The 12955-nt window shown below is 38.9% G+C and overlaps 2 protein-coding genes across 9 annotated transcripts in view; one reads left to right on the top strand and one right to left on the bottom strand.

Annotated features, from left to right (window-relative positions):
* Positions 1-2944, top strand: part of PAX6 (paired box 6) — a 20321-nt gene extending 17377 nt beyond the window's left edge. For all 8 annotated transcript variants that reach the window (XM_055078773.1, XM_007115802.4, XM_007115799.4 and 5 more), the window contains 2 exons: positions 1986-2136; positions 2833-2944. In XM_055078773.1, coding sequence (XP_054934748.1) covers positions 1986-2136; positions 2833-2918 — 237 coding nt within the window. In that variant the 3' untranslated portion in view covers positions 2919-2944. The remainder of the gene's footprint in view (positions 1-1985; positions 2137-2832) is intronic.
* Positions 2945-9242: 6298 nt separating this feature from the next.
* ELP4 (elongator acetyltransferase complex subunit 4) overlaps positions 9243-12955 on the bottom strand; it is a 236533-nt gene continuing 232820 nt past the window's right edge. The window contains exon 10 of the mRNA XM_024118740.3: positions 9243-9631. Within this exon, the coding sequence (XP_023974508.1) occupies positions 9500-9631 (132 nt within the window). The 3' untranslated portion in view covers positions 9243-9499. The remainder of the gene's footprint in view (positions 9632-12955) is intronic.

Here is a 12955-nt window from a genome sequence, read left to right as displayed (position 1 = left end):
GCACAGGCTCCGGACGCGCAGGCTCAGCGGCCATGGCTCACGGGCCCAGCCGCTCCGCGGCAAGTGGGATCTTCCCGGACCGGGGCACGAACCCGCGTCCCCTGCATCGGCAGGCGGACTCTCAACCACTGCGCCACCAGGGAAGCCCAAGAGAGATTCATGATGGGGAGAGATAATTGGTCTTCTGGTGGGCCTTCTGCAGTGACTTCCCCAGGACTCCTGTCCTATTTGTGCAGCAGTTAGAGATGCCAGACAGTGTGAGATGGGCCAGCATCAGCCCCTGATGGAAACAAATTTGGGGTTGCGCAAATCGTTTATTCTCCACTGAACATCTGCTGGATTTCTAACCCAAATCACACCAAAATAAGTGCTTTCCAGTCTTTAGATTAATACAGGAGCAGCTAGATAAGCAACTTCAGAGGAATTATTCACACGTCTATTTTTATTGCATCTGGATATTATTGGCTGTAGAGCAATTAATGTAAATTAAGGGATTAACAGCCCATTAGTTGTGGTTGCTACAACTGCCTTGGAATTTTCTAGAAGTCAAAGTTGCCTGGAGGAAGTCATTTTGGGAATTAGAAGCAAATGCAAGCTGAAATTCCGGCAGGGCCCTGAAGGCCTGCTTGCCTCTTTGAACCCGATGTTAGCAGTCATCCTCAGACTTTAATAAGGCCACAGAGTCCTGTTCAGTTTTGTAAATTGTAGCAACATCTAGGTTTCTATGAAGATAAAAAAAATGTGTATATGAGAAAACAATTAGAAACAATGAAATAGATGCTGCTATTCTGTTAGAGTTGTTTCCACTTAGACTGGTGTGGGTCAATTTATTTCAAATGCTGACTTTAAAAAATTATACAACTTATAATATCATTCAAACTATATATATATATATTCATAAAGCATAAAGCAAATTAAAATATCAACAATTCTACTATTCAGAGAAAATCACTCTTTGAATTTTGGAGGGGGGCGAGGGCTGGCCTGTCTGTCCATCAGTTTATCCTGTTGACCAAAATCTTCAACCATTTTACAAAGGGTGGGTGTCTTCCTCTGAACCTTCTCTAATGTATCACCCTCTCTGAGGATGTGGATCTTGGAATGTTAAACATTTCTATAGTTCGCAGATCAGAGCAGTACTATCATCTCCCCTGTTCCTGACAATCTGCTTCTATTAATTCATCTCAAGCCTGCTGCCCCAGCATAGCCCCATGAGAGCTCATGAGGTGTTTTGTCTCAGCCTTGTGTATTTATTTAGTCAGGATAAAGGTTTATCTTTTCAATACCATGATTCTAAACACTTCGAGGGTAGCAGCACAATTTTGTGGATAAAACCTAATCTCAGTTTTGGTGTCTGTAAGAAAGTCACAGCTAATTCTCCGGATGGGGCTAGGTATTTACTGACACTTCTGACTACTTTAACCTGAGATCATCACTGATCTGCCTCTTCAAGAATCTTTAAATCCGTAAGTCCCACCATGAAAGGCTTTCAAGGTCCCTAAACCAAACTTTACAGAGAGTTACTGCCACTGTCCTCTGCCTCACAGCTTGAGATACAGGGTTTGAGGCGTGGAGGTGTCGCTGGATTCCCAAATGGATGGAATTCGCAAGAGAAGGGGGTGTGTCTTTATGGAAGTCCTCATGTTATAGTTTCTCTAAAGGTGCCAGCAGAGGTCCAAGGTGAAAATGGACAAAAGTCCTATTAATGTTATGGAGAGTGCCAACGGTCTAGCTGGACAATGAATGGTCTGAATTTTTGGTACTTCAAAAAGTTTGGTGTGTAGGCAACTTTACTCCAGCAGTGGACAACAGAAGGACTGGTTGGAAGCCCGATCTTAGTGTTACCACGTGGAATTCCAGCGCTTTACTTGCGGGTATCTAACGATCAGACTTGTTGGCAGAGTTCCTGGGGGGAGGGAGGGAGCTGGGGGTGTGGCTATGCAAAGTGTCTCTCAGTAACCACGAGTTCGCCTTTCTCCTCCCAGCCCCCAGTCCCCAGCCAGACCTCCGCGTACTCCTGCATGCTGCCCACCAGCCCTTCGGTGAACGGGCGGAGTTATGACACCTACACCCCCCCACATATGCAGACACACATGAACAGTCAGCCAATGGGCACCTCGGGCACCACTTCCACAGGTGAGCTGCTGCTCTCCGCAGGCTGCACAGAGGTGGCCTTTGCAGCTTCTTTTGCCAGGTGATCTCCCTTCACTCAAAGTTTACCTAAAAAGAACCTCCTGGCCTTGTGTGATGGTGTATTTAACTCTCTGTTGCTCGCTTCCTTGGGGAAGACTGATTAAAAGGGGAATTCAGTCAAGCTAGTTAGTGACTTGATGCCATACTGACAAAAAAAGTTGTTTTTCCTGAATTTGATTGCAGAAGCTGTATATGAAGACAAGGCCTGAAAATGTAACTTTTCTAAGGAGAAATTATTATATTAGCCAAAGTTTAACAGTGAAGGCCCCCTGAGTTTATTGGAAGACTTCTCACTTCCCTCCTAGTTCCTCTATGCCTTGCATTGCAACTGAAGAAGTACCACTCTGGTTTTCCAGGATGGTTTTGTTGCTAAAGTTCCAAACATACAAACAAATGGAGTTGTTTTTTTTGGGGGGGAGCGTGGGGGGCTTTGCTATTCAGTAGATGTGTGTAAACATGCTTTCTGGTTTCTGAAGGTGCTACTTTTGTTTATAGGACTTGAAAAGTTTTTTCTTTTTTAGATTCAGTTAAATGTTAGAAAGTACTAGAGATTTTTTTTTTTTTAACCTATAAATTCGTACTCCATGCCTGTCTCTCGAAGGGAATATCTACATGGCTATTTCTTTCATCCACTTCTAGGACTCATTTCCCCTGGTGTGTCAGTTCCAGTTCAAGTTCCTGGAAGTGAACCTGATATGTCTCAATACTGGCCAAGATTACAGTAAAAAAAACACAAACAATCAAAAAACAAACAAAAGGAAAGGATATATTGTGTAAATTCAGTCGATGACTATGTGGACACAGCAGTTGGACGTTCAGGAAGGAAAGAAAAATGGCTGTTAGAAGCACTTCAGTTCTGCGATTGTGTCCTGTGTTGAACCACTGGGGAATGGACTTGAAACAAGGACCTTTGTATACAGAAGGCACGATATCAGTTGGAACAAATCTTCATTTTGGTATCCAAACTTTTATTCATTTTGGTGTATTATTTGTAAATGGGCATTTGTATGTTATAATGAAAAAAAGAACAACGTAGACTGGATGGATGTTTGATCTGTTGGTCATGAAGTTGTTTTTTAAAAAAAGGAAATCATGATCAACAAGCTTTGCCACGAATTTGAGTTTTATCAAGATATATCGAATACTTCTACCCATCTGTTCATAGTTTATGGACCGATGTTCCACGTTTGTATCATTCCTTTGCATATAATTAAACCTGGAACAACATGCACTAGATTTATGTAAGAAATATCTGTTGGTTTTCCAAAGGTTGTTAACAGATGAAGTTTATGTGCAAAAAAAGGGTAAGATATAAATTCAAGGAAGAAAAAAGTCGATAGCTAAATGGTAGAGTGTGTCTTCGATATAATCCAATTTGTTTTATGTCAAAATGTAAGTATTTGTCTTCCCTAGAAATCCTCAGAATGATTTCTATAATAAAGTTAATTTCATTTATATTTGACAAGAATACTCTATAGATGTTTTATACACATTTTCATGCAATCATAAGTTTCTTCTTTGGCCAGCAGAAGTTAATTGTTCTTAGATATAGTTGTATTTACTGTTCACAGTCCAATCATTTTGTGCATCTAGAATTCATTCCTAATCAATTAAAAGTGCTTGCAAGAGTTTTAAACTTAAGTGTTTTGAAGTTGTTCACAACTACATATCAAAATTAACCATTGTTGATTGTAAAAACCATGCCAAAGCCTTTGTATTTCCTTTATTATACTATTTTCTTTTTAACCTTATAGTGTGGTGTTACAACTTTTGTTTCCTTGTTAGATTAACATTTTAAACGAATGGTTACTTTCATACATACTCTATTTTAAATCCCGATGATCCTTAAAGAAATAATTCTTATAGGTGTCATAAATCGCAAATGTGTTAGAAAGAAATTCCACTTAAAGCTGTGTGTAGACCTGTGCCCATTTATACCCAGAGTACATATACAAAATGGTAGCATTTCCCAGTTAGCTGTTTAATTCAAAAGCTCAAAGTCGAGAAATAATTTTAAAATGCAACAACCTATTAACTAGGAATTGTCTTTTGAATTAGGGCTGGCATTTTCAATCTGGGCAGATTTCCATTGTCAGCCTGTCTCAACAGCGATTTCACTGAACTATATTCAAAAGTAGGTTTCTTATACAAGACTCCCTGAAAGCTGTTGCCTTTCTCAAATAGGCCCTCTCCCTTTTCTGTCTCCCTCCCCTTTGCACAAGGGGCATCACTTCCCATTGAACCACTACAGCTGTTCCCATTTGAATCTCGCTTTCTGTGCGGCTGTGGATGGGTGGAGGCTGGAGGGGGGATGTTGCATGTCAAGGAATAATGAGCACAGACACATCAACAGACAACAACAAAGCGGACTGTGACTGGCCGGTGGGAGTTAAAGGCCTTCAGTCATTGGCAGCTTAAGCCAAACATTCCCAAATCTATGAAGCAGGGCCCATTGTTGGTCAGTTGTTATTTGCAGTGAAGCACAGATCTGATCATGTTTAAAGTGGCGGCACGCAGGGCAGGAGTGCTTGAGCCCAAGCAAAGGATGGAAAAAAATAAGCCTTTGTTGGGTGAAAAAGGCCTGTCTGAGACTTTTATTTCTGTCTGTTCTGTGTAACATATAAGTCAATATGGATAAGTTTCTTCTGCAAGCTTCAGTCAAAGGCTGGGGGGCTGGCAATCTAGATTAAATGCCTGCACAGGCAAAACCCTCTGGGGACAAAGACACACTTCCACTGAATTGTACTCTGCTCCTTTTTTGTTTTGTTTTAAATCCCCAAAGGCAAATGATCAGAAATAGAGAAATTAATTGGAGGCTTTAAAAAATAACCTTCTAGTTTAACATCTACTATTTTCTAGTCAAAGAATTACTTGTGAACAGGTAATTGTCTGGCATGCTGTATATTAATATTCCACCAGAGTTGCCTGCACACTGAGACATGCTGACTGCCGTTTTTATACGTGTGCATGTAGTTTGATTGACTGTGAGCCTGTGCTGCACGCGTGCACACTTCTGCGGCAGCGTGTGCACGTATGCATTATTGGTACAGTCGCCCGTGCAGATATTTCTACCTCCTAACATTTTGCAGCCTACGTTCCTTGAGGGACGTGTGCCCAGGGGACTGTCAGAGGAAGGCTATGTGTGAGTGTGTGTGACAGCCCCTGGCTGGCTCACTTCTTCCCTGCAAGAAGGGACGGTTTCCAAGCGACTCTGATTTGGGCCAGGGTCAGGCAGCCAGTCCTGGCCCACGGCTCTGTTGTGCAGAGAGCAGAGACTTTGGAGCACCGGGTGTGGCATTTGGGTGCAGGAGCTGAGGCCGGGAGGAGGGGAGCGCTGTGGCCGCAGAGGAGAGCTGCCTGTGTGCACTTAGGCACGTACACGTGTCCTCTGAGGGTCAGGCTTGCCAGGGCACGGTGGCTCAGCAGCCTGGTTTAGTCTGAAGCGGCCACTCAGCTGCAGATGCCCTCTGATCCAGCAGGATGGGTCAGCTGCCTTGCCTTCTGCCTTGTGCCCTCACCCTAGGGAGACGAGCTGTCCTTTTGAATGGAGCTCCAGGCATGCCCTTGGGGACAGCACGGCAGATACTGTGTGGAAGCACTGCCCCGAGGTGGCCTTTTACTCATTCTTGAATTAATTCTTGTTTATTTATTGATAGGTATATTTATATATTTATGAATGGGAACTCTTCAGGGATGCTTTGACGCCATCTTCCAGGATGGCGGCCATCTATTTGTGATGCCCTTGGTAGAATCGTGAGACTTACAGCCTATGATTTTTCTCCAAACTTGACTGACTTAGGGAGACCAGGTGAACGGAATTCGAGCTGAACGGTTGAGTAAGAAACATTCAAATTACTCCAAGTAAACAAATGCGTTTTACTACAATGAATTCCCAGAATATCCCTCCTCCCCACCCCAAAGCTGTGCCTCCTCTTAAATGGGAAGCAGCTGCTTCTCTCGAGCTGAACGGTTAAGAAACATTCAAATTACTCCAAGTAAACAAATGCGTTTTACTACAATGAATTCCCAGAATATCCCTCCTCCCCACCCCAAAGCTGTGCCTCCTCTTAAATGGGAAGCAGCTGCTTCTTGACATGGCTCACATAATCATTTCTTCCTCCTTTAAAAAAAAAATCATAACTAGGCTTCCTAGGAGTCATTCATACAGTATTATTCTAAGATTCAGCTTTGGTGAATTTTTGTCATCTTAGAATGATGCCCATATTCTTCTGCTTATTTCTTTTTGCTCTGGGCCTTAATGTTAACGAGATTTTTTTTTTTTTTTTAAAGGGTTTTCTTCTTTGTATAACGCTTGGCTCAACAAGGCCAAACACAAATTCTTCCCTTTTCTGTTCCTCAAGAATAAACCTCATCTGCTTTTTTATTATTGATAAAAAAATTTTTTTTTTTTTTTTTTGCCTTGGTTCTGAATGACTTCACTGCTCAGTTTAGAAGTTCAAAGTGTAAATACTTAGGGTTAGAATTGCTTAAATTTGGTGGTGTTGATGGTGACTATCTTTGGAAAGCATTAACATGATGCTTTAGAAATGACATTCATAATGGGCTTAAACAAATGAATAGGGCTCTCCCCCTACTTTTGCTTTGTATGCGCATTCGTGTGTTGATTCTTTAAAAGATAGGGAATTGATTGCAGTGTTGCTTCCTCTTGAAGTAGTTTTATTTTGTCTAGTGTTAGTATTTGCAGGTCCTGGAGGTGGAGATAAAGAATAAATGGAAGAGAGAAGTGGAAATTGGTGGCTACTATAAAGAAATTTGGAAGGTCTTAGAACCCCAGCACCTGAGCAGACTCTAGCAGTCAAAATATTTACCTCATGTTAAAGAAAGGCAAATCTAGCGTAAGAAATGAATACCATAGAGGGTTTAGAAGTTTTAGAAACATTTAAAAGATATGAGGACGTTTCAAACACTGTTTGGCATTGTTACTTAAAATCTTTGAGACAAGCTGATAATTGAAAAAGAAATCTGTCAATAGAGTGTATATTTCATAATATACCAAAATGGTTTGTATGCCTACAGTAGCATTATTGAGGACCAGTATTTTTATGTAATAAGTTATTAGCATATGGACAATTGATGTTTCCAGAAGGAAAGAAAACACATTTTTAGAGTGGGTTTTTATCAGTGCAAAACAAAAATATACATCCCTCTCCAGTAGCTTATTCTTTACAAAGCTTGCCTAGTGAATCAGACCAACAAAGCACTTGAATCTGATTTTTGGAAAGCCCAGGTACTATTATTGTTCAAAATGCACTTTCACTGAGTTTTAAAAGTTTCTTTTATATTTAAAATAAGGGTTCAAATATGCACATTCAATTTTTATAGTATTTATTTGCAAAGCATATACTATTTAGTAATTGGCTGTTAATTTTATAGACATGGTAGCTAGGGTAGTAAATCAATGACCTACTAAGTATTTTTGACAAGCAATTTTCATATCCGATGACCTCACATTTCCTTTTCAGAGTCAAATGCTATGTAATTGTTCCGTTGTGTGTTTGTATAAAACGAATCACAACACGGTAAGAAAAAGGTTAGCCTTATTAAAATAATAACCCGACTAAAATATTCACTTGAGCTTATTCAGATTGTTCATAATGCTTTCAAAGGACATAGCAAAGCTTTTGTGGAGTATTTGCATATTATTTATTATCTATGGACTAAATTGATTTTTTGAAGTTGCTTTAAATTTTAAAAGCACCTTTGCTTAATATGAAAGCCCTTTAATTTTAACTGACAGATCAATTCTTAAACTTTATGTTGAAAAGAAAATGGGGAAGAATTTGTGTCTTTCGAATTAAAAGAAGTGCAAAAAATAAACCAGACGTTCTAAAAAAATAGAAGAAGAAACCTGATTTTTAGTACTAATGAAATAGCAGGTGACAAAATAGTGGTCTTTTTGATTTTGATCACAAAAAATAAACTGGTAGTGACAGGATATGATGGAGAGATTTGACATCCTGTCATTGATTCAATTATTCTAATTCTGAATAAAAGCTGTATACAGTATGTGTTTATGCTACAGTGGGTTTTTTTTAAGTGACTGACATTCATCATATTGGTTAGACAGTTTTAAAAACCTAGGCTTTGTTTTCCGCACTGTTGTCAAGAACAAATAAAGTATAATTTGTGGTATATTAAAAGCAAACTGCTCAAAAATGCTAGATATAACTGCTTCAAGATAGTCTAATATATTTGGAAATGTATCTTGAAAATTCAGTTTCTCCTAACAGATGTTAAACAGCTTTTTTAAAAACTGAGACTCTTTACTTAAATATGCAAGTTACTTTCCTAACTTTTACTTTTCGTCTACTATTTGTCAAAAGCTTTGAGAATATGGAACTATGATTCAAAAAACTAGTATTTCATATGAAAAAGAGTTCAATATATGCACAAAGACATGTTTATATTATTATAAATGTACACACCTACCAATGTTGATAATTAACAGAGGGTTTTACCTGATGCAATGGAAATCTGAGTTAGCTTTTTTATACTTTGTCTCAGACCGATGTTTTGTAAAAATCTCTCACCAAGCTTCAATACATGTTTTTCCCCAGTATCCTAGCATGAATGTAGCTGTCGGTTTGAATATCAATCCTGAATTATGTCTATTGACATAATTTCACAGTGCGGACTTTAATTGTTTAAACAGAGACCATCTACTTCTTTAAGTTTTCTATCACTCAAGTTCTTTATATTTATTAACTACTATGGCAGACTAATTATTTTTAATGGAGTCTTAATCCCAAAATACTATCTTGTCTTCATCAATTTCATAACAGGATGCATCAATGCAAATTCATTTTATTTTAGTCTTCATATATTAGCAAACAAATTTTTTCATTTCTTAAAAAAACCTTAGCATTTTTGGCGGGAGGTGTCTTTTTCAGAAATGAAGAGAAAATACGTTTTTCATATATAATTTTGAATTTCATAACGTTTTATATGCTACCTGCTGTAACATGCACTTTACCATGAACCGAGTGCCTTAAACACACATACACTAATGACCACTGTAAGGCATCTTGATTTGCTTTTATTTAAAAATAAAATTATCTATTTTCTCTAGATATAGCATAAAACAAAATTTAAAGTGAAAGTATTTCTGCTGTACTATTTCTGTATAGAAAGTTGGTTAAAATAACGAAGAACGGTGGCCTCATTTTGCAATCCTGTGTTTTTCAAGGATTGGAGGTCAAATCGTTAAGAAAAATATTTACATAAGCTATTAGCAATCATAATTAGAGTGTCATATAATTCTGCATCAACCACTAAGGAGGAATCACTAGAAGTCCAGGTGCTTCTTGCCTCGGGCCGTCATGCCACAGCCTGGGCCCAGCAGCTTGGCGGATTCTGCCAGATCCTGTTTGCTCGAGCGGCTCACTGTGTCTGACAAGTCTGGAGGCAAATGCAGTCGCTATGGCAGAAGATTTCAGGGGAAGGAAAGAAAGAAGAAAAGAAATAATTAATTTTGCTTTTGCCAGCACACTTCAGAATACAATATTATGCTCTGTTGATCAGCATTTAGTCTTGCATATAAAATTCCTGCTAAAACAATTCTTCAGACTGAAGCCCAATATAATCACATCCTATTCCTACTAGATTTTACAAACTGTAGCCATTACAGAAACTGGACCAGGAATCTTCGTGGCACATTTCCAGAGTTCAAACCTAAACGTATTAAGATTTTTCTTATTTAGGTAGAAATGAAAACATGTAAGTGCATATATAAAAGCATAATTGAAAAATATCACATAATAATGGCAGGGTTGTTTTTTGGCTTTTTTTTGTTTTGGCTAGAGCTCCAAGATGGTATTATTTTTCAACTGAATGTAGCTTTTCAGCAATTATGGATTCCCACAAATGCTTGTTTCCCTTTGTCTATTAAGTTGACCTGATGATTTTTATTTTAAGGCTATACTTTCTTTAAGGAACTTACAATTTTCATAGACAAATGTCATATTGACATAATGAAAAAAATGATACCAATCAAAGGGTCAATATTTTTCATATGCCCAGATAAGTCAGCCATAACATCTACTATAGGTCTTGGTAGTTTCTATGCATCATGTTGGGTCATGTTTTCAAACATACAGTGTAGCTTTGAACATCTCTCCATCCTAAATGTTTTTCTGCAGTTACAGGTTGATTTAAGGAGACCCAGTAACCAACCATCATTACAAAACAGTTACTGTAATTAGGGAGAAATATTCATATTTCAAAAGACCTTTTTTGGTTTTCAAAAGGATCTCTATCAAAGTCCTTCAACTATCAATGCTCCCAGACCACATGATTTGTTTCATAAAAATCCAAACTCGGGCTTCCCTGGTGGCGCAGTGGTTGAGAGTCCGCCTGCTGATGCAGGGGACGTGGGTTCGTGCCCCGGTCCGGGAAGATCCCACATGCCGCGGAGCGGCTGGGCCCGTGGCCCGCGTACCGCAAAAAAAAAAAAAAAAAAAAAAAAAAATCCAGACTCAAAGGAACTTGTTTCTTGCGTGAGGCAGAGTGGGTGTGTGAGGCTAAAGGTAAGTAGGGCAGGATGGGGTCATCCCCTGATGACTAAGCAAAGCCTTGATGAGGTGAACTGACCTGGAGACAACCTACCTGAAACCCTTCATTTGAAAACTTCCTTCAATATGAAAAAAAAAAAAAAATTCAAGATGAAAAAGAGAAAAACCATTTTTTTGGGTCAAAATATTGTGATCCACCAGCATATGTTCTGGCTAGTTTCTTTCCTGATAAAAGGCTTGTTTATTGTCATGTAAACACAAGCTGTGTGCAAGGATCAAAACATTTTAAAACATTAAAAATAATTTATGAAAATATTCTTCCTTGATTTCAGTTTGCTGGTACAAATATATCTAGGATGAAAGACACTATTATATAGATATGTGATCAACAAAGATGTCAGAAAGGTCCAGAAAAGCTATAATATCCATACAGTAATAGAAATATAGTATTATTCATTTGTATGCTTAGCACCCAGCCTGTCACTTAAGTCATTAAATGTCTATTTCTTGAATAATAAAAAAGAACTCAAATAAGACATATTTTGCCTTTGCTTTAAACAATTCTTTCATTTCTTCATACCCTAGTTTCAGAAAGGATTTCAGGTAGAAATGAAAGTGTGAAAGGCTCAGGAAAGAATCTAAAAGACATGCATGCCTCTAAAGTCTGAGGTCACGAATGTCTTTGCAGTAGTGTTAACTCTATCAATGTTCATGTGAGGAAGCAGGAGGGGAAGAGATATTTAATTATATGGCTGAGTTTAAGTGTTTCTTTAAGATCTTGTAGTAATTGCTAATGAGCAAAGGAAAAATGACTAGTGTATATGCATGACCTGAAGGCTCTCTGAAACTTAAAGAAAAGTCACCATTAAAAAACTTGTGTGTGTGTGTGTGTGTGTGTGTGTGTACTTTTGTTTGGGACCTCACAAAGATGAGGTCAGATGGTGATTAGGCTGTTTAGGAAATCAACTGGAGTCAACAAATATTTAGAATCTACTCGAAGCAAGGCATTCTGAAAAGATATGTGAACAGAGCACCCTCCACACTCCGTGCTGCCTTACAATCCAGTAACAGGCACGAGACAAGCACACAGGTAACCCTCATAGTGAGCAGTCCAAGTTTTGTCTACAAGAACGGCAGAGACAAAGCAGAAATCGTGCTGCGGGGAAGGGGGCCAGAAAAAGCTTCACTGAGATGGGCTAGGTGTTAAATACTGAACTGGATTCTGACATACAGAAATGGTGATTTGCTTAATGGTGGAATGCATACATCTCTAAGATGCATTTGGTGGAAGGCTTCTACTGCTCTGACAATCCAAATGAGGAAACTAGTGTAGTTTATTCAGAACCAGAATAATACCATTTATTTCAGGAGCTTACCTATTTGCTAAAAATTTCTCTTCCTTTGCTTCTCTAGGCAATGAGTGTGAGCCAGTTGGTGGAAAGCCCTTCATAGCAAAAGTAGCTAAATGTGACGTGTGACATGCCTGGAAATCTTTCAGGTTGAATGGCTTTGAAGAAGAGTCAAATACCATTCGTGTGTAACTTCTGAGCACAAAAATTTGGGGTGATGTGGTTAAATGCTTCTAACCAAATGTCACACCGTAAAAGCTAGTTGCACACCCGTGTCCTTTGAAAAAAGCCCAAGGATGGCTCTTGGAAACGTGAATCTACGTGTGATTTTGCCAGCTTTTGTTGATTATTACTCGAACGAGCTTACTCTGCAGCCTAAATTCTCAAGCAGTGGGTTTTGTTTTCTCCCTTTCTAAGCCTCCCCCCATGCACCATGTCAGTGCGATGTGAAGCAGCGAGGAAGAAGGAGAGATCAGGTTCCAGGCTTGCCAGGTGTGTCAGGCACTTTCCCTTTGAGGCTTCCAAAGCATTTACACACTTGACACGTAAACGTTCAGATGCTGCTGTACCCCAGATCTGCCTTCTGAGAAAATGTGCTGTAAGATACTCTACACAGTATGCTGACCTCTTTAGACCAAAGCTGCAAGGCTGGGGGGTATAAACATTTGGACCTTGAAGTTGCACTGGGTAATGGTTTCAGTAAAAATCAAGACTATCAAAAAATCTTGTAGAGATTCAATCTTGTAAACCAGATCAAGGTACCCATCTTTCTCATTTTATACCTGGGGTTCTGAGGCCAGCGCCAAAAACATACCTTACATCTTTTTTAAAAATTTATTTTATTTTATCCATTTATTTATTTATTTATTTATTTATTTATTT

This window comes from Physeter macrocephalus, chromosome 16 (assembly GCF_002837175.3).
Source record: "Physeter macrocephalus isolate SW-GA chromosome 16, ASM283717v5, whole genome shotgun sequence".
Taxonomy (NCBI): Eukaryota; Metazoa; Chordata; class Mammalia; order Artiodactyla; family Physeteridae; genus Physeter; species Physeter macrocephalus.
The sequence above is the reverse complement of the archived record's forward strand: the minus strand, read 5'-3'. Positions and strand labels throughout refer to the sequence as shown.